This window comes from Carcharodon carcharias, chromosome 8 (assembly GCF_017639515.1).
Source record: "Carcharodon carcharias isolate sCarCar2 chromosome 8, sCarCar2.pri, whole genome shotgun sequence".
Classification (NCBI taxonomy): Eukaryota; Metazoa; Chordata; class Chondrichthyes; order Lamniformes; family Lamnidae; genus Carcharodon; species Carcharodon carcharias.
The window spans coordinates 65,792,513-65,815,621 of NC_054474.1; the positions used below are offsets into that span (position 1 = coordinate 65,792,513).

A 23,109-nucleotide genomic window follows, 5' to 3' on the forward strand; every position below is an offset into this window, starting at 1 on the left:
GTGTCTGTTTATATTCTTTGAAATTTACTATGAAAAGTATCCAAACCAGAGAATTTCAATAGCCATTTACTTAGTTCTCCACAGGTTGTGGAAAAGTCCCTGACCATTGAAAGAAACGTTCGTAATAGATTTTTTTTTTATCTGTTTGTGACCCACAGTTCCTGTGGAAGTCCTGCACTATTTATTGCTACACTGCAGTCTCATGTAAACTGCCCCATGGTTATCATATAACAGACTGGAGCTATTAAAGGGATAATCTCATAAAAAGGGCAAGGAATCCCCTTCTACACACACCATGTACATTTATGTTTTAGCATTAGAAACTAATGAGTGATGAAGGCAAAACTTTCAGATCTCCTACTAGCTTGTAAACAGTGCATCATCAAGTCTGTTTGATCTCTAGAACCAAGGAACTTGCAGCAAGGAGTTCAAACAGCAGCATGGAAAACACTGACCACATTTATATCAGCAGGTTGGTATGTGTATAGGTTGCATGTTTCTCCCACAAATAATCCACAACACTGTTACCTTACACTTTCCATGAGCAATGTAGCTTTAAAAAAATTGCTGACAAGAGAAGGTTCCATTTTTAATTGATCCCACGTGTCACAATACTTATAAGGAAAATATCCAAAACTACAAACTCTAATTTCTCTTATTCCTCTCAAACATCTACAATGGCAAGTTGTAATGTATAGAACAGTAATGAACTTTAATAAACCATAAGTTGCCAAATCAGAAATTGTTGAGCCAAGCCCCAACTGTTACTATTAGATTGGATGCCAAGTATTATAGCTACAAGGTTTTGTTGACATGCATTCATAAGAGTGCTTATAAAATCCTAGTTACACTGGTATTTACTCTTTGTATAGAAATCAGCACATCTGGCAAGGCTTGCCAAACCAGCTTCAATATGATGTACCTTCAAACCAATAGTATTTAAACAGTATTGCATTACAATGTAACATGGCACACTGCCCACCAGCATACCACACCCCCCCGCCCCACCCCCCACCACCACCTTCCTCCACCCACCCCCACCCCTTGCACTATTTTGCATGTCTCTGAAGCTTTCACAAATACTCTAATTTGAAACAGGTTGGGTAAAGAACCCCTACTCAACAGATCTAACATTAGTGGGTTTCAATATTGCTATCGATATTGATCCATCATATTGCTTAACAACTGACAACAGACTGACAGTATTAATTGTGTGTAATTAATGTGCAACATGATTCTGTTCAACAGGATTATCTACAGCTTGCACCAGTTAACACCAGGCCAAGCGTTCCTGCAATTTAAATGAGAATACATGTTCACAAATATACTAGAGATTAAGAGGCAAACATTCTGCTGCTCAGGAATGGCACAGTGGAATTTTATCCTTATAAGTGCAAGGAACAACAGGGTAACAAGCAGTCACATAAACTGGATGTTTATCATGGGCATTCGCAATTTAAAGGGATATTAACTTATTAAAATATATTTTCCAAACATTTCCATTTTTGATGTGCCAATGAAGAGGAGTCAAGGCTTTATAGTCTTTTATTCCTGAGATGTGCAAGTGATGCAATATGTGCTCCAATACAATTTGGCTGACCATACTGTCTGTTAATAAATAAATAGAAGTTTGAAAAATACTTTTTCATTAAAGCTGCTCCTTTCAATACCTTGGCTGGATTTTCTTTTGCCTCTGTGTTGCTTTTCCAGCAGTCCTAGGGTGGACATTAGAGTGAAGTAATCCAGTTATTTTTGCATGTCTGATTTTCAGCGGGGAGTAATGCTGGCAACATGTGCCTGCCCAAACATGGTTGGACATATTCTAATTAAATGGTAACCAGGGAGTGACATAATATGTCAAACTTATTTTCATTGCTGCCTTAACCACGTCAGATGTAAGTCACACAAGCATTCTACAGGCACGCTCTCATAATAGGACTACTGCAGGGATTTTAGAAATTTGAAGTGTCCAATCAAGTCAATCTCAGCACAATCAATGCACTTCTTTCTGTCAACAGCTTATATTTATATTGCATCTTTACTGTAATGAAATGGACCAAAGCACTTCAAAGGAACATTATAAGACAAAGTACAACAACGAGCCACATAAGGAGATACAAGGTCAGATGACTTAGTCAAAGAGATAGGTTTTAAGGGGTGTTTGAAAGGAAGAAAGGGAGATATAGGTTGGGTGTAGAGAGGTAGTTCCAGAGTTTGGGCACCAGGCAACCGAAGGCATAGCAACCAATGGTAGAATAACTGTAATTGGAGATGCACATCAAGCCTGAATTAGAGGAGCACACAGGTTGTAGGTTGTAGGGCTGGAGGAGATTACAGAGGTGGGGAGGGCAAGGTCATGGAAGGATTTGCTAGTATACTCAAGAGGCTCATCACTACTATTTGCTCTGCGGTAGTCAGTCCCTTTAAGCTGTTGCAGAAACCTTGCTGAGTCCATTAAAGACACTATATAAATGCAACTGGTTGTAATTTACTTTTACAACAATAACTTGTATTTATATAATAACTTTAATATGGTAAAATATTTCAAGGTGCTTCACAGGAGTATTCAACGAATTTTGACACTGAGCCAGGTTACGAGTTATTAAAAATGGTGACCAAAAACTTGGTCAAAGAGGTAAATTTTAAAAGCATTTTAAGGAGGAGAGAGAGGTAGAGAGGCACAGAGGCTTCAGTGGGTAAAGGAGGGAGCGGGAGGGCGGGGGGGGGGGGGGGGGGGGGTGGGGGGTGGTGGTGTGTGTGTGTGGAGAGGAGACATTCCAGAGCTTAGAACCCAGGCAGTTGAAGGCATAGCCACCAATGGTGGAGCAATTAAAATCAGGGCCAGAATTGGAGGACCATAGGTATCTCAGAGGTGAAAAAAAGAGACATGCTGTCAAAGCTTTTGTCTTGCACTCAGGGCAGATGCAAGAATGCCAAATTTCAAAAGGAACAACTGTACGAGAATAGGAGTACTGATTGGTTGGCAAGTCGACTCTGATTGGTTGAGGCTTTGCCATGGCAAATGCACCAAGGAGCTAATGTCGCCCACGCTTTTGTTTATTCAAAAAAAGTGCAATGTCTGGACTTATTCTTTTTGCCTGCAGAGGATAGGTCCCTGCATTTGAATATATGCAACTTGTAGCAAATGTAAGTGAGCTACATTGTGCTATTTGATACAATCCATCAGTCGTTTGGACATATGGCCTACTACATGTCATTGTGCTGGCACTGAAATTCATATACCATATCACTCATGAGTGTGGTAGGCACATGGAGCTGTAGGAATCCAAACGCATATATTGACCAGTGAAGATAGGCATATAATAATAACTACAGAAGAGCTGAGGCAGGTTCAGGGACAAGTAATGTAATTAGGCCTTGGTGATGGAACAAGTACATGGTTGGAAGCTCATCTCAAGTTTGTAAACAGTCTGGTTTAGACTGTTGTTAGAGAGAGGGATGGAGTCTATGGCTAGGGAATGGAGTTTGTGGCTGGGTCTGAAGAAGCAGCATGAAATGGCTAGCTTCATCTACCTTCAGTCTTCCCAACAATTAGTCGGAGGAAATTTGTGCTCATCCAGTAACTGGATGTCAGACAAGCGGACTGACAAGGTAGAGAAGGTGGAAGTGTTGGAAGGCTTGGTGATGAACTAGAACTGTCAACAGTATACACGTAGAACCTGATGTTGTGTTTTCAGATGGTGTACTGTCAGCCAACATAATTGATGAGAAATAGAAGGGGGCCAAAGATAGATCTTTGGGGGTGGGTGGTGGTGCTGGTTCAGAGGTAATGAAGAGAGGTCACTGTAGGTGATTGTCCATGACTGGGCAGATAAGATTGCAACCAGGCGAGGGCACTCCAACAAGCTGGACGACAGTGAGAGGCTCTGAATGAGGACAGTGTGATCAATCATATTAAAGACTGCAACAGTTCAGGAGGATGAGGAGGAATCATTTACCCTGGCCACAGTAGCATGTGATTTTTTTTATTATTCATTTACAGGAGGTGGGCATCACTCGATAGGCCAGAATTTACTGCCAATGCCTAATTGCCCTTGAGAAGGTGGTAGTGAGCTGCCTTCTCAAACCGCTGCAGTCCCTGTGGTGTAGGTACATTCACAGCACTGTTAAGGGAGAGAGTTCCAGGATTTTGACCCAGCGACAGTGAAAGAATGGCGATAGATTTCTAAGTCAGGATGGTGAGTGACTTGGAGGGGAACTTCCAGGTGGTGGTGTTCCCATCAATTTGCTGCCCTTGTCCTTCTAGATGGTAATAGTCGTGGGTTTGGAAGGTGCTGTCGAAGGAGCCTTGTTGAGTGTCTGCAGTGCATCTTCTAGATAGTATACACTGCTGCCACTGGTTGTCAGTGCTGGAGGGAGTGAATGTTTGTAGGAGTGCCAAGCAAGCGGGCTGCTTTGTTCTGGATGGTGTCAGCTTCTTGAGTGTTGTTAGAGCTGCGACTTTTGTACATCCTGTAATGTGACTTTGCAAAGAGATATTTCAGTACTCCTTAATAGTAAATTAACCTCCTTGCTAGAGTGCACATATTATTTGTGACATATTAACATCAAGCTAAGACTACCCTGATCAGAGTAACATTTCAATCCATTATGGCTGTTCTCACAAAAGAAATCCTTGGCTGCTGCCTCTTCATATAGGGTGACATATATTGGTGCTCAAAGTTGTACTGTTAGTTTCATTCTAGAAAGAAGCACTTTCACCCTGAGATAGAGGAGTAAATTCCATTAACTGAAGATAGGTCACGCAGTGTTAGACTATGTTTTTCTCTTTCTCATCTGGGTAAATTTAATATTCAGTAATAGGAATTAAAGTCCTTTGCTATTTGGGAATCTCGTAGAGTACTCAGTGGAAATATCTGACTACAGAAGTGCAATTGTTGGTATATTTTTGGCACAAATTTGGCACTTCCATGATTTTAGACAGTAATCTACTGTTACACTTTCCTGTCTGCCGCCTCCTATGCTTTAACTGTCAACGGACTACATAGGCAAACATTTGTTTCAGAGTTCCCAAAGATCACAAGCCAGGATTGAGCTCAAGATCATCAGTTCTCCCCTCCTGAACTTACCCTGCAATATTCATCAATTGGTTTCAACCGCTTGACTGCAACATCCCTGATGTGACTTCGCCTGAAGAGGATTTTACCTGCAAAGAAAACAGAGAGCATCTTCTCAGCAAATGACATATACAAATGATCCTTCTTCACATCCTGTAGATCAGGAGCAAACAGTGCCTACTCTTTCCATTACCTTTGTTACCCTTGGAAGAAGCCAAACATTCCAATCCTTCCTGGGGTACATTGGGAATACCTGAATGTTGATATCACTCCCAAAAATATTTTCTACAAGTACTTTTATTGCTGTGAATGGAATATTCTGATTGTTTAATGGGCATCTGGTAAATATGCTCGAATAACCAAGATCTCAATACATCAACAAAAGCACCTGTAGGAAATGCTTTTCACTGAGCCACTTACCCTTCCATAAGGGAATCAATTAGGAATTTAGGAGTGGTAGATTAGGTGGCACACAGCTAAAACAAAACAAATCAAACACCAGTGGGCATCACTGTGGAAAAACAGTGACATCATACACAGAAAATATTCACTTTTATGCAATTATTCTGAATATTCTTCTGTATGTTTTACGCATTATCGTTGTGCAGAATCTAATAGATCACACCAAAAGATAATATTGCTGAAGACAACTTGGGCCAGTTTCTTTTGCACATGCGGTCAGGATGGTTCTCTAAAGGGATAACTCGATGTGTCTTGCATCAACATCTGGCATGTAATTCATCCTAATAGGACTAGAATTTAAAGAGCTACCTTCCCCATTGCCTCCACCAAGACTGCCCAAGCCTTCTGGTCTTTGATATCAAGGGCAGCTACTCACATCTCTTCATTGGCATTCAGCTCTTATATCCATCTTTAGATCAACATTGTGATGAGGTCTGGAGCTGAGTGGTTCTCAAACTGGGCTTTGGTAAGCAGTTTATTGGTTTGCAGATACTACTTGATGGCACTATTGATGACTTCTTCCATCATTTTACTAATGATTGGGAGGAAACTGATAAGATGATAATAGGCCAGGTTAGACTTCTATATTTCCTGGATAAAATATACTTGAGCAGTTCTCTATATTGTTGGGTAGTTACCAGAGTTATAGTTGGACTGCAATTGCTTAGTTATTGGTGTGTTTAGCTCACGTGGACAGGTCTGCAGCATTACAACTGGGATATTGTCTGCTTACACACCCTTCCCTATGTCCAATGCATTCAGATACTTCTTAATGTGAATTGAATTGGCTGGACAACTGGTACCTATGATATTAGGGGTCTTTGGGAACAAGCTGAGAAGGATTCACTCAGCATGTTTAGCTGAAGATGCTTGCAAACACTTCAGTCTTAGCTTCTGCACTTATGGTTGAGAATGCTCTGCTCTGTTGGGAATGGGACTGCTTATCATCTTATCAGTTTCTTCCCAATCATTAGTAAAATGATGGAAGAAGTCATCAATAGTGCCATCAAGTGGTATCTGCAAACCAATATAGTCATCATGTTCTGGTGTGTGCATGCATGTCATCCTAGCTTCACTAGGTTGGTCCCTATTCAGTTACGCCCCAAGGATTCTCTCCATTGGAAAATCAGCTGTTTCCTGATGTCTCCCACCGTTAACAGATACTGGTGAGGCTTGAACACCCAAATTACATGGCTGGATACAATGCACTGTATGTGCTATGTGGAAGTTGACCAATATTGTTTATTCCCCATTAATTGCCAACAACGCCTCTTTTAAATGTATTAAATGCTGTTTCAGTGGCATTGTTGCACACTAGCCCATTGAATCCTACTCCTGCTGCCACCAAGAATGATTTGAGTGGTGAACAATTGGGAATCCTGCATTAAGTTTAATTTCGCTGCCTAATTCCTGCTGGTGTAATCCTTCAAACCAATAAATTACCAGGGTCACATGATACTGAGTTGCTATCTTTAGGCATCTGGTTCGAAAATTGTAAAATTTGCTATCTGCATTTGTTAAATAAAAATGCTGACTGCAGTCAGTGTATCCTCATGTTACATTTGCATTTGCAAAATGTTCATTTTTAAAGGTATAATATACAGCAAGTTGTTGCACTGAAGGATAGCAAAAGAAGGGGTAACAAAATAAAATAACATCAGCGGTCTATTATCAGTACGAAATTGAGATTAGAAATCCTTTAAACTGGAGAAAATGTGAAAATTAAGAATTTCAATCTGTTGCTTTTGGGACAGGAGTGCCTAGCTGGCTGAAAATTAAATTGGGATGAAACGTTTACTTTCACATCTGGAATCAGAGTTTAAATTTAAATCAGTGATGCAATAAAAATGTTCTTGCTTGTTGGTTTGCAATCTGAATCCAGTTGTTTTGTGGGGAGGAGGATGAACATTAGAAACGGGAGGATTAGGCCGTTAGGCTCCTCCATGCAATACGATTGTGGCTGATCTTCTACCTCAACTCCATATCCCTTGATTCCACACCCCCAAACCATCCACACTTTGACACTAAGTTGCCCATTCAGTCAGAAAGGCTGTAAGGATGGTTAGCATGGGAAATGGAAAAGATGTTAACACTTATGCAGTATGTGGTGATCTTCTGGGGTTAATATTTACAAGAGATTAGCCACTGCTCAGAGAATGGCATGTAAATCATTTAGTACTGGAAAAGCTGAGGGTTACATTCTTTCTTTCTTGCATCACCGAGGCCACATACAAACGTCTGGACCACTTGCGCTTTCCTGTATAATGATTTGGGAGCACAGACCAGCTAGCAAGCAAAACGATTCAGAACCTTTAAAAGCAATGGGGAACAGTTGTGTTAGCCACCTAACTAAAGCTGGGCACAACTGAAGAGTAAGGCGAAGAAAGGGACAAATGCCCACCCTCTGCCAAGCCAAACACATTGTTGTCCACACCATCATTCATTCTTTCTCTCTCATTCAATACCCCAGAGAAATCTACAAAGGGAGATCCAGAGCATCAGACCTGCATGAGCATAGAGAACTGGCTCAGAGGATCTGACACAGATGGCAGAGATTACAACTGGATCCAATGACATCCACACTGTCAATATCCGAGAAGGATTTAACACCCTGACACATCATCTGGAGCAATTATTGGATCATCTCCTCATGCTCCCCATACCCCCCCGCCCCCCACCCACCTCCCTACCCCCCACAACAAATAGACCACCAAATCAAAATCATACATCCAACATGGACATTTTGGCCACTGGCCTTCAAGCCATGAGAGACTATATGGAGAGAGAATAGTAACGGACTTCAAACGTCTTCTGGATCAACATCTTCGAGCATCTGCATAATCTAACTGATATATTCAGACCTGTCCTCTGCTGATCAGTGGGCACTTAGATTCATGATCCAACAGAAGTGGTGTGACTAGAGTCCATCTTTATGATGTGATGCTTTTTCCTGACTTTGGTTCATTTGACCTTTCCAGCCAGTCCCCTTAGGTATCTGTTGATGTAAGTAGCAGGGTTTTAAAAAAAACAGCAGGAGCAACACAGACCAATAAAAAGATATCCTAAGAGGTCCTGAGATAAGGACTACCTTGATATCATGAGCTTCTGGGGAACATTTTCTCAGCCAAAGCACTTCTGGCCCTCGGGTAGGCCATAGAAAACCATAGAGAAGGCTGAAGTTGAGTGGAGTGGCAGGGTTGGGTTGTGTTTGGGGGGGGGGGGGGTCTACATCAACAAGTTAGTTTTTGCAAATGTGTTCAATAACTATTATAAATTTATGTGCTCTGAAATAAAAAAAGCTCCCAATGCTTTTCACAGAGGTGTCATACTTGCATGAGCACAATGGATAAAAGGAATGAACAAAAATTAAATATAATCTGGTGAAAGATGTGGGTTTTAAGGAGTCAGAGAGCTGGAGAGGCAGAGAGCTGTAGGGAGTGAATTCCTGAGCAGGGGCCAAGATGGCTGAATTGATTACCTCCAATACTGAGGGTGACATGGTGATGGTGGTAATAAAATCCATAGGAAACCACGGTGATATAAATTCTAGTGTTCTGAAGTACATATGCCCTTCGTTTGTGTTTGAGAGGATACTTGGAGGTCAGTTTTCAACACAACAAAGTTCCCTTTATATATCCTGACTTGTACTTATTTCATCAACCCTCTTCAGATAGATCCTGGAGAGAGTGGTATAGTGCAAAGACTCTGGTGGACTCTGCAGAATCTGGTAAAAAAGTACTTAATTGCTTTATCAATTCCAAACATGGGTTACCCCTTAAAATGTAACCAGCCCATTCCCTTCACTGATGTTGACTGACTTGTTGAGTGATTCCAGCATTTTCTGTTTTAGTTTCGTGCTGACTTGCATCAATAAGAACACTCCAAACTGAACAAACCAATCCCAATTTTTCTTTGTACTCCACAACCGCGTCCACCAAGATCTAGTTTCAAATTAACACTAAAAAGAAGTGTTCACTTTCATGATTCTCTAATATGCAAAATCAGCACTTGACACCTTATAATTGATCTCATGATCTCCAGGGTAAGGGAGGGTAAAACAATACCTACGATCTGTCCTATTGGACTTTTAGGGATTCCTGCTGGAAAGGACACAAGAAGATGTTGGACAAAAACAGGACTGGGCCCAGATCAGTTGTCCCCCACTACTCAATAGCTTACAAGCACTCACTAGGACAAGGTTCATTTCTAGATTGCCACTTGGTGAGGTACTTGAGGCAGACTAGACTGGAATTGTACTCACGCAAGACTCTGCACTCTCAGGAGAGAAGGTGGTAGGGGAAAATTAGCAAAAACAAGGCCTGTAATATATACCATTATAACAGTGATCACTCCAAAGACAGAACCACACATAACCTTAAAAATGTCCAATTTCAATGTTCATTTTTTAAAAAATGGTGCATGTTTACCATTTTAATAAAATAACTCAAGGATAAAAAGTATATGGAAATCAGCCATCTATGTCAAAGCTAATATGACTCATTTGCATTGGCAGCACTTATGAATAAGCCAGCTTCTGCCATTCACTGATGTATTTTCCACAAACTATGGTATCTGCGTCCCACTCTTCAAAACTCAAGTAACGCTGCTAGTCATTAAAAGAGATTAAAAATGGTGCATACTATTTAATGTGTTTATCTACAAAAAAGAACACTTTTGCTTACATTTTAAAGCAGTGGGACAAATTTATGGAATTGAATTGAGGAATTAACTCAGTGACGTTAGTGGTTATGTCAGAACAGTTATAATGCAAGACCTGGCAAGAACTCAGGATCCATTTGATGCACTTTGATCAAAATGGTGTTGCCATTGGCTACAGCAAGGTTGCCCTTTATATGTTGCTAAAATATCTCTGAACCCAAACAAAACTATAGTGAGGTTATAGCAGCGATACTCATTCAAAAAAAAATTAAAATGTCCAAAAATGGTTCCAAATGCACTGATTGCTGATATCAATTTTAAACTTCAGTTGCGAATTATGAAAAACATGCATCAATGAGACACTCTGAGTTCTGTCTGGCATGCTGCTAAGTAAGTTTAGAATTCTGGGAATTAATCTACTATTAAGCTCTTGTTTAGTGTGCTGCCCCTAGTTTATTTCATGAAACCAACAAGAGCTGGCAGACAGAAACACATTTCTACTTAGCAGAGATTAAAAGTTAGTCAGCTACAGTTGTTGCCAATAAATAAACACTTTTGCCATCATGTCTAAGTCAGAGTTGATGAAGCTGATCTACTTAGAACAATCTCCTCTTTGTTTCAAGCACTATGAAGACACTTTGCAATGGGATTGAGAATTAATTTTTAAAAATTATTTATTTCATGATATGGGCGTCGCTGGCTAGGCCAGCATTTATTTCCCACCCCTACTCACCTTTGAGAAGGCGGTGGGTGAGTTCCTGCAGTGGCAATGCGAGAGGGAAGCCGGGGACCTCGATATCCCTCCAGGTGCTTCTTCCCCTCAAGGCTCATGCCTTCTGGAGATCACATCCTCATCCTGTCCACGGCTCCATTCCCCACAAAAATATTCCATGCAGTGCCATGTGTCCTGCTCACACTCTCTCCATCTGTTTTCATGCATGAGGAGCCCACATTAGGCCCCTCACTCACTTTGAAGAGTGTGCCATCACGCTGACTGGAGAGGACATGGACTGTACCTGTGGTGACACTGAGGTCGGCGGCAAACACCCTCATGAGGACCTTACAACACATCATCCCTCTCTCAACGCAACTGTGAGTGCTCTCTCTCCTGTTTCTCATTCTGCTGCCATGCACTAATTATCTCTACTTTGATTCACAGGGAGCTCTGCCAAGGGACCAACACCCTCAGCCAGCCAGTCCCTCAGCTCCATCCAGGTCCTCACCTCCAGCCAAGAGGACATCTCCTCCAGTGAAGAGCTGGAAATAAGCAGTCTGGAAGACCCATCACAGTGCTTACCCACACTCTCTACCAGCGCAGAGACACACACCTCAGTGGGACCTAGATCTAGAGCAGGTTCGGGTTCACAGTCGGGTGGTCACCGTACAGACACGTGTCCACAGCAGGAGGAAGGAAGGAAAGTTCAGCCAAGCTCTACGAGCCTCAGAGGACGGGTGGGGAAGAGGCATCTCATGGGGTCCAAGACAGATGATGAGCCTCTGGATTTGGCCTTCCAACTCATCCTGGAGAGTCAGCAGAAGGCATGGGAACATCGCACAGAGCTGTTGGAAGCCCTCAACAGAGTGGTAAGTGAGACAGAGGAATGCATCCGCCTGCTCTCTGATGAAGTGCTGCCCACATGTGCCTGTATGGAGGTCTCCATGGGGAGAGGATGGTGGATGCCATGGAGACCCTGGTCCAGCCGAACGCGGAGATGAGTGCAGACCAGCACTCCATCACGGGAACCTGGGTGAGTTCCTGCTGTGATAACACGAGGGGGAAACGGGGCACCTCCACGCCCCTCCAGGTGCTCCTTCCCCTCTAGCATTCAGGCTGGGGCCCCGGGCACCCGAAGGGTGGGAAAGCAGCAGCTGGACACCCCTGGGTCATCCACACAGGAGTCTCAGAGGTTGTCCTCTCCCTCCAAGTCCCTTTACCTGTGACCTCCTCAACCTCATCCTCTGTCATCTCAGAAGGAGCAGCTGGCCAACCAGTGATTCTGGAGGGAGAAGTGTGTGTGTGGCATGGCCTTTCTGAGCCTTGTGCACGCACTCCCCTACACACACACTGATCCTTCATGTATCACACTCACCTCAATGTCCTGAGCATTTTCAATGCTGCTTGCTGGGGTTCGCTTTCAGTTGACCATCTGAGCTGACCTACATCTCCGCCCACCCACTGATCACACTCCCATGCAGCACCTAATCTCATCCACCACAACTGTTGTTTCACTTTCATCTTGGACAGCATGGTCTTGATTCACCTTTTTGTAACCTCCCCTGTCTTTTACCCTCCCCCAGTCATCTATTTCCTTTTCCCCATCACAGTTGACCCCCCCCCAGACGTCACCTTCCACCTCCCCTCTGTGACATCCCAGCCACAACCCTTTTCCTTCGGGGATGTCCAGGTGAATGTGCACCTTCCCTTCCTTCCCATAAATCCCACCCCCATCCACATTAACCTCCCTGACCTCCTCCTTCCCACTCCCAGGGTCCGCGTCTGCCTCCGGGTCTTCACCAATCACCATCACCGTCCCTTCTACTGCTACCGTCGAACCCTCGCCCTCCCACCCTACCACCTCACTCTGCCTTCAGTCATTCTCACCATTCCTTCATACCATGTCCACCCTCAGTTCACTCCCCAGGAGGCAATCATGGACTCATTAGAGCCTCCCTTGCATGTTCACCTGGACCCCCACTTCCTTCTCCCCCTTGGAACCCTTCCCCTCAATCCTGGACTCCCCCACCTGCCAACCCCTTCCCAGTCCTCTCCAATCCCTTGGACTCCACCCACGCTCAGTCCTTCCTCCTTCTTGACCCTTCAGACATCCTTATGACTTCTACCACCCTTAGTTCTTCCCTCCCTCCCGACTCTTTCCTCCAGTCTTATTGTTCTTCCAGCCTTACTTCTTCTTCCGGAGTGACTCCTTCCCCCTTCCTGAATCCTTCAGACACCCTTATTTCTTCCTCTAACTTTACTCCTTCCTCTAACCTTACTCCCTCCCCTTGAATGCCCTCCCCACTCTGCGCTTCCCCACCCTGGACTCCCTCCCCTCTCCGCACTCCTTCCTCCCTCCCAGACTTCCTCTCCTCTCCACACTCCTTCCCCGCTCCAAACTCCTTCCCTTACACTTTCCTCCCCTGTTGCCATCATCTCCCATTACCCACTGTTCCCCAACCCCCAATGACACCTTCATTCCCCTCCTCCCAACCTCACCACATCCTGACACCTTCATCAACCTCCCCCCGCCAACCTCACCCCATCCTGACACTTCTACCTTTCCCAGTTGATCCTAGATCTTCCTCTCCACCACCCCCCCCCCACCGCCCCCCCACCCGGTACATCTTCCTCTCCCAAACACAGCTGGACCCCCTCGACCATCATCCATTGTGAGCAACGGTGACTTTTCACCTTCTGTGGGCAGCCATGTGGCAGAGCCATGTCCATGAGAATCCACCCAGTATTCCTTGGACATTCCTCCAGTGCGTTGCTGCTGTCAGGCTCCAGCATTTTCTGCTCCTCGGATGTCCGCGATGTGAGCAAAGTCCTGGTATTAAGTCCCGACTTCTGCGCGTCACTCCTGTCGAGACGTGTACTGCACTGGCTCGCAATAATGCCGGCTTGGGTGGATGATCCAGTGGGGGTGGGGGGGAATGATTCCTGTGGGTTGGCCTTATAATGATATGCAGATGTATTACAAAGAGGTTCCCGACTTCCAATGGCAGGGAACGCAGTCCACCATCGACGGGCTGAGCAGACTATTGCAAATTGGTTTCATGACATCATGAAACCGGTTCCTGCCCCTCTCACCATATTGTCCGCTCACGCCGCTGAGCACGCCCCACGCCAGTGGGCATGGATGATTCTGGGTTCAAAACAAAGCAGCATCAAGGAGAGCGCGCATCCCTCCCCAAATGTTGATGGACAACAAATCAAATTTATTAGGTAATAAGTCATTAAGGGCCAATTAACACTGACTCACTCTTAAAAATTCAAGTCTGCATTAGACAATTCCTCAGGTTCCCTGGTATCAGCTGCTTGGGGCTAAGGGCTGGATTTTCTCTACTGAGGTGGGCAGATCGAGTCAGGAAATTTCTCGACTCTGCAGATCTGCCTCAGTTTAAAGGGCCCCAAATTGCACAATTTTCACTCCAGGCAGGAGGGTACCTGGAAATAGATCCTAGGTGGCCACAGAGGCCGACTGGTTAGAAGGCCCACCTCAGTTCTCTGGGACTTTGTCCCAATTGTAATAAAAGCAGCTAGGCTCTCTAGCCCTTGCCCCTCACCCCACAACCCATGGCCCCTCGTACCCTTCATGCCAATTCATGCTCCCCAGCCAATCATAGCCCCTCATACTCTCCATGCCAACTCAATACCAAATCAGCAATAAACAATGTCCAACTGTCCTTATTGCACATGCTTGGCTGAGAGCCCAAACCAATAAAAGTATGAGCTCACCAGGGATTCTGTTTTGAGAAGTGAAGTGAATTGTTGACTTTGCTTCACTGACATCTTTAAAGTGTACTGTGATCTCTTTTGTCAATGTTTCAATGTTTATTTGGACAAGATTAAGAGGTGAAATGTTTGGAGCGTCTTTTATTGATACTTCAATGGTCTGTCTGATACTTTTTTATACGGTTGTCGGAAACCTTTTTTTCTCAAAGACCATTTCTGAATGGGTGTTTTTATTCTCTCAGCAGTGCCACATTTGCCACTGTCATAGTATGGCTCATTGTTTATGTACGTGGTGCATACTGAGTGAACAGGCATGGAAGGTGCATGAGTTGACATGGATAGTATGAGGGGCACATGGAAGTGGCTGGGGGCATGTGTAAGACCATCTGAATTTACCTTCAAAAGATTCCCGAATCCCAAGCTTTGTTTCATTACTCCTATGAGGGGCAGTGAGCCACAAGTCATTGAGGGAAGCTGGCCTGATTCTATGAAAATTGCAGGGAGCAATGAGATGCCTACTCCTCACAATGGAGACAGTCCCAGCCAGATCAAGAAAGAAGGGCATGGACTTGCTACCTGCAAAAATTGCCAGCACTGGGATTGGGGGTGGGAATCCCAGAATTGGGTCCCACCCACTACTTTTAAATGGCTTCAGAGTTGCCCCAACTTTACAAAAATACGGCCCTAGATATCATTTTTAGAAAATGAGAGTTCACTCACACTACCTGGATGATAGTAGGAGTTGAGGTTATAACAATGAAACATCTTATGATCTAAACTGAATCTCTGTCAAGGAAGTTTTAAGCCTCTATGTCATATGGAAAGGGGCAGTATAGAATTAAGTTGAAGGTGATGGATTTTCAGCCCCACTCCTATCATATTTCCCAGTGCCTTCCACTGGGTGACTGAAGTGGCAGGGTCATGTGATGAATGTTGGACCCCAATGTCATTTTAACTGCCTACAGGACAGAGCGTCAGTCGTGGACACTCCACTCAGTAAAACCTTACAGTACAATAGGTAAGGCCTAAAAGGACAAGTATTAAATTTATTTCTCTGGAGCCAAGAACAGCAAGAGCGCTATTGCTGCTTGTGGCTCTGCCAGTCAGCGGTCTGATGATTAAAATCTACCCCTTTACCTTTCACATGTTTATTTCTTCAACCTCTCCAACGTTGGAACCAAGTTCACATTAGATGTGATGAGACTTGAGTTCAAATGTTTAATCTGCTTTACTCCACAGTGCAATTTACAGATTAATAGTTATAGTCCCTTCATTCAATATCAGTAAAATGAGTCTTTGCATGATGGTATAAAAATTAAAGACACACTACATGACCCCACTTCAGTAGGTTACTTCACTAACTGAAAGAGAATAAACTCTGTATCCTGGCTTTTTGTGCTTGTCTTTTAATTGTCTTTTAAGAGGGCCTTTTTGCCTTGTGTTGCATTGTTTGTTTTTAAACATACTTCCTGTTTTATTCCTCACTGTTCACAGTTAGAAAGGAATCAGAAACCTTCTTTCAGCTTCCAAGGAATACTTGACCTGAGAATGTTCAATACAAAGGACAGTGTTCAATAGTCTAGCGTTACCATCCTCGGCCTGATGAATGCACAATTATAAAAATAAATCAAGGTACTTCCTTTAGGTGTCTTACAACCATTGAAAACAAAACTGTTTTTAGAAGTATTGAAAAGCAAGCAGTAAAAACTGCATTCCACTAAAGCACATTGCTCCTTCTCCGACAATGATCTTGGATCCAATATGCATTGCTCACTGCTCCTTATCCAACAGATGGAACAAATAAAACTGCTTCTCCACAAGAGTCCTGATGTCTCTAAAGACAGCCTTACAGTGAATTTATCATGTAGTTATGACATTATACAAACCCAATCATAATAATTACCAAAATAAATGTGCACTTAAGAAAATATCACCCTCAGACTCCAGGCCCTGGCAAGCTATGTCAAGACCTTGCCAAGTGTAAAAAAATTCAAATAAATAGCCATTCCTAGCTGCGGATATTTAGATGTATGAATGGATGAGGTATGCTTTATTTGTAAAATCTGAAACACATCCTACATCCTTTCATGTGGCCAAACCTTCCAAATGATTAGGAACCAAAAGAGCCTCATACCAGAGGCAGCGATTGATTCTGAGAGACACTTTATAGAAACCAGGCATCCTGTTGCTATGATAAAACTCTAAACAATCTGAGCTTGAGATGCAAACGTGCTGTGTCATAATAAGGCTAAGACCACACAAGGTAACTTTCCATTCAAAAGAAAATCCTGACGGATTTCCTTTTCCTGTGTCACAAAACACATTTTTGATCTCCTCAGCTCCTCTTGGTGCTTCTCAGGATTACAGTGAACAGCAACCTTCTCCTAAAAACAAACAGATCATCCATTGATTGGTCCCACATGTAAGTGCTTCTACACAAAATAATTGAAAAAAATGTTTACCTGCCATAATTAGATGCAAATTGCATGTCTTTTGCTACTTTTAAAATATGCATATGGCTTTTACCATTATCTGCTAAATATGCAAGAATGAAGCTGGAGATCCTTTAACTTCAGAACATAGTCCAATACAATGTCATATTCTGTCTTTCATTCTTCAGGCGGAACTAATACTGCAGCCCCGAAAGGGTTTTAAATCATCACGGCGTGCTGGGGTCACCCATTTTTATCTGGGAGCTTAGAATAGATCTGTCGTATAACCGAGCACTGTAATATTAATATAAAACTGTCCTACTGAGTGTCATGCTGGGTATTTCCATTCAGATTCTGAACGCTCCAAAGACCAAAGCCATCAAAAATCGACTGAAACTTCTGCCACAATTCAGGGCTTTTTGAGCATTCTCCACAGAAAGTGAAATTTACTCATCCTGTTGTGAGTACCCCACCCCTGCTCCTCTCCAGGTGGGCTTGGAGGTCAGAAGTTGTGCACTTTTTACCTCTTGCTTGGTGCAATGCCCTGCTTTCTTCCGGGTACAATTGGCACTTAACTAGTTATAATTCTGTGCAAGTGTAACAAAAAGGTAAGACATGCAATTAAGTAATTTGAGAGAGAAATAGGCTGAACAGTACTTTTTAAAAAAGTTGAATAGATGTATCCTTCTCGCTCAGCAGCTAGTGCACGTTTTATATCAGCTTTACATCAATTCTTGCACCAATAGATACGCAAATAAGCATACCCAGGAAACTTGCATTAGAGGTCAATTGTGGATGCAATACTTTCTTTTAAAAAGAGGTGCAACAACAGTCTAAATCATAGAGAAAATTCTGGCCATTTCTGGATAAATGACGCAGAACTTCCTGGAAAGTCTCAGTATAACTATTGCTTAAGAGTGGTAGTGTGCTGATTTTTCTTCTCTCATGAGGAAATTTGCATGTATCTGATATATGGCCATTGTGAATAATTCAGATTTTGATCATTTTAACAACAGCTTTTTGATACTAGTAATGGATGCTGCCCAAATTTGACATTCTGGTGAAAGCATGCAAATTAACCTTTAGTAATGCACATAGCAGTGGATCCACCGCCATACCTGTTGCATGTTGAAATGAGAGTCTAAACCAGAACTAAGTGACTTCCCAGTAGACTCAATGGCAAATGGCAGGAATCTCAATGGGGCAATTGGGTTTAAGCCCAGATTTAACTGCAATTCACATTCCTTGTCATTATAAAGTTTTGATTGTTCTTACTGGGCCACTAAATGCTACAGCCTACAGCTGTGAAGCATCTGTGGTCTATTTCACACTTTCAAGTTTCCTAATTTTACAAAGAAAGGTCCACTAAACTGCAGTGCAGACACATGGGAAGTGTTTATTTTCTGAGGGAAATGCACCATTTTTAATATAGCTTATAAAGTATTTTACTTTTAAAGTTGGAACACAAATGGGCAATGATGCTTTTGTGCTTGTTTTGCACCAGTTTTTATATTCCGGTATAGGTAAATGAGTTCCTCAGGAAATTTTGCTACAAGTCGCCTTGGTGCAGAAATCAACAGAAATTTCAGCATAATTTCTGCGTAGGCATTTTGTAGAAAATTTGGGGTTACACCTCTTTATATAAGTGTAGTGAGACACTTTCATCACAGCAACACCACCCCTTCCAAGCTGAGTAAAAAGTACTAAAACTGTTAAGACTATTCTTGTCACTTTTGCATATTTACTACTTTGGGCATGAGAAATGGGGCTGCTCGCCAACACGTAAAATGACGCAGGGTGACAGCGGGCGTGCGTCCCAGGTCATTTAGATTTTCAGTTCGGCGGGCACGCAGCCAATTCAGCTACATGCCCACCAAACTGTCAACGGCCATTTAAAGCCTTTAAAAAAGTAATTATGCCAATTAATGGACCTGCCCTTAAGGTTGACGCAGGCAAAGAGCCCAGGTGGCCTTCAGAAAAAACACAAAACCTCATCCACAGGCAGGATGAAGTTTGATGAGGGATTTAAAATATTTATAAAATGTTGAAATGAAAGAAATTGACATGTCCCAGCTCATATGCCAGTGCCACATGAGGGAACATGTCAGGAATTTTTTTTTGTACCCTACCAAAAAATTTTTCAACTTCCACCGGGAGATGAGTGTGCTCTTTCGTGTGCATACGTGAAAGAGCGCACCCCCGGCTCAGGGAATCCCCCACCACCCGCCTTAATTGGTCCACCCACGTAAAATGGCGGTAACCCGCCCGCTCATGCCCCCTCCCGCACACACCCCCACAATGGGGGTGGGGGTGGGGAAATGCTGCCCGTGCAGATTTTTCAATTCAGTTAGCCATTCTCAAATAGCAAAACATCAATTAAATACTTCCACTAATAACATCTCAATCTTTTCCCATCCATGTCCGACATCTTGACATCTTTATTTCTAGTCCTGTATGTTCTGTTTGGCTAGGATTCTTTGCTTCTTTTTGACTGTGTCATTTTCTATAAGCCCCAAGCCTAGAACATGATCCACAAGCCAAAAGAAACTGACACTGGGACCTTTCTCAAAAGTTTATATCACAGACAAAAAATTTCTCACAACAATAATGAGATCTTTGGGAATTTCTATTCAATCACCAAAGTGAATTCAAATGCAAATTTGATGCACGTTATATTTTATCCCACCAAGTCTCAATAAATGGAAATTTGGACCAATGTACTTGGGTGGAAGTGTGAAATTTAAGGAAGTAACAATCTCATGTGTTTTCAGGGTATTTAACCATCTCAATACACTGGGATGTTCACTTGTTATTCAAGCATTTTTACCACCTCCCTTCAGTGGATTAACATCTGGAGTTAAACAGACCAAAAATCAATTCCAATGTTTATGGTTCTACTGATGAAAGAAAAATCACATTCCAGGGGAGGGAGAATTAGAACAAAGATAAGATAAAGCCACATGGTGCTAAAGATAGGAGAAATATAATGAATGTTCAACCAGTTGTTTGACAGCATAGCACATATCCGCAGACTTCTCACATATGATCACTTATCTAGAAAAAAAATAAAATGAAGATAAAAATATAGAGATGGAAATTCACCTCAGGCAGTGAGGCAAAACAGGCTTAATGGATCGCCCTCCAGTTATCGGCAGTGCCTGATATTCAGTTTCATTGCAGAGTTTCTACCTTGTAATTGCTCAAGTGCCATTCATTTAGTTTTAACAACTTTATCATCCCACCTCCCCTCAGTCGGTAAAGCTAGGGAGTGACTACATTAGATGAACTGGAGCACAAATAAGTTTATATTTACTTCAGAGGCCATCATATCAAAGGGAGATTGCGTAATTGCATTTCTGTCTCCTTTACTGAGAAGAAAATTGAATCCCTGGCCTATGCTGAGTGAGCTAATCTCAGCTGAGGTGACAGGAGTATTGCAATTGGCGTCTGCATTGGCAGGGCTAGGAAAGGTAAAGGTAACAATTAACAATGATGTTTGACATTCCAGATCGTTGTTCAAAAACTCTTATTGGAAGTAAACTTTTGTGGGCATTGAGTGAGAGCACAGTTGGACAAAACTGGGATGGAACACCTTCTGTGGTTGAATACTCCTAACAGTTCCCCCATTACAGGTCACACATGAAATACAGCCACTTGGGTAAGTTACTGGATGGTGGCTGGCATCTGTGGAACTTTAGACCAGAAAACCTGGTTCTGCAACTTAATATTTAAATTTCTCTTCACAAGTAACAGAATTCCAAGTGATGACATTGTCTGGGAAGATTTCCACAGGTAGAAGTGTTGTCTGGAGGTTTGCCACTGGCTTTCTGCATGGATTTTTTGAATCAATACAGAATTTTGGAGTGCAGCTGTTACTGGAAATACTTTTGTGTTACTGAGATAAATCTGGACATTGTTCAGGAGAGGAACATTACTTAAAGAGGAGAAAATATTAGAAAAGAACAGTACTTGTATAAAGTTTTACTTATCAGAGATTTACTGGGTGTTACTCTGGAAAGACCATTGGAATATCTTACAGATTTTCTGGCAGCATACGGCAGCAATTTAATTCACTTAATAGAATTCTGCTGTTCATTCCCTCCATCCGCGCCACCGCCACCACCCCCTCCCCCACCCCCACCCCCACCCCAACCCCACACCCACCCCCCCAACCCCCAAGCAATTCCCCAATGTACAGCTGAATTAATACTTAGAGTGAATATTAATGCAAGTATGTAACTGCTCTGACAATTGCAAAAATCAGAGGGAAATTAACATTCATGCAGGCATTTTCCAGCTAGGATTTTGGAATAGTTTTAATTACAGCAAAATGAAATTCCTTAATCAAGAGTTTAATTTCAGATATATATTACTTAACCGGCAATATGTTAAAAAGTTTTTTATTCTTTAAACCACTTTCATGGTTCTCATGAAAAGATTTAATTAAAACAGGACTGGGACTAACATAAGCCTTTTTGCCAATTCTGTGGCTGTGATATCACTAGGCAAGATAATAAGTTTCCTCCAATGTAAGACCAATGCATCAATCAGGACTAAAGGACATCAGCACACAGAAGTTTGTGTTTACTTCAGAGGCCATCATATCACAGAGATATTGCTTAATTGCATTTGTTTCCTTTTCTGAAAAGAAAGCATTACATTTTTTGCTAGTCCAATATCATAGAAATGGACTCTTGGCCACAAGACCCGAGATCTTGTGTGCCCACACTCCAGCTATCTTTACAGCTGGTCTGGACTCTTAGGGACTCCATCCCAATGAATCCAATCCATGAACCTGTCTCATCATAAACCAAGAAGCAACAGTGATGACATACATGGACCCCAAGAATAAGGAGGGAATTTCAGTAACAGAGGAGAAAAGAGAAAAGTCAGTATTACAGACATTTCCTGGGTGGCTTTCTGCATATTTATTTTATAGAGAACTTAGAGGATAATCACAGTTGGTGATGGTAAGTTGCCAAACTAATTTCACTTCTTAAAGATGCACAAACAATAAAAATGTAACAATCGTTATTGTTTTAATTGCTGAGCTAATGAGTTCACAGGCACATGATCAAGAACATCACACAAACCTCCCCCTTATTCAATGAGACGTGAGGTGGGAATGACTGGACAGTAACACCCAAGCAAGGCCCCAGCAGCAATCCCATCTAAAAACAGTGCTACATGAACACATTGTGTGAACACTATCTCTGTGAATGTTTTACGTATGAGTTTACCTTGAAGTTCATTAGTCAACCATTTAACAAATATTATTCCTGAAAAAAATGTTTTGTCAAAGCTTTTCATCTTGCACTCATCAGGCCAATCACAAGAATACCAATGTCAGGAGAATCAACAACTTTATACTGTTTATGATGGACAGTGGTTAGTAGAGATGTTGCCATGGAGAATGCACCAGTTAATGGTGACTGACAGTTAACTGTCAAGCATTGTTGGAAATTTAAACCGGGCATTTTAACTCTGATTGATCAAGGCATTGCCCTGAGGAATGGACTAAGCAAATGACTACCACTTATTTTGTTGAGCAGAAACAGGTGCAATGTATGCACTGGTGCATTCTCCAAGGCGACACCTCTACCAGTCAGAATCCACTTGCCAACCAATCAGCACTGTTTTCTCATACAGTATAAAGTTATTGCTTCCCCTGACATTGGTATCCTTGCAATTGTCTTGATGAGTGCAAGATAGAAACATCTGACAAAATGTATTTTTTCAGCAATACTCAAGTTCTGCACTACCAAACGACTATTAACAAATATTACTCAAATTTAATAAATCAGTGCACTAAATTTTCTTTATAAATTTCCTTCTGACTAGTTCTATTTGCTGTTTCTATTTGAGGGCTAATTGTTTTCCTATCACAGCTAAGAGTTTTAAAGTCACCCCACCAGCGCACATTGCAGCACCAGCTCCTGTTTGTAGTTAAGTTATTTTGTGATGCAAAATCAGATCTGAACCAAGACAACTGCACCAAGGACAAGTATCTCATGAATGTCACTTG

At 42.4% G+C, this 23,109-nt stretch overlaps 1 protein-coding gene across 3 annotated transcripts in view; it reads right to left on the bottom strand.

Moving 5' to 3' along the window:
- The window catches only part of sh3pxd2b (SH3 and PX domains 2B), a 306,057-nt gene that overhangs the window by 158,192 nt on the left and 124,756 nt on the right, over window positions 1-23,109 (bottom strand). For all 3 annotated transcript variants that reach the window (XM_041193213.1, XM_041193214.1, XM_041193212.1), the window contains exon 4: window positions 5,091-5,167. In XM_041193213.1, coding sequence (XP_041049147.1) covers window positions 5,091-5,167 — 77 coding nt within the window. The remainder of the gene's footprint in view (window positions 1-5,090; window positions 5,168-23,109) is intronic.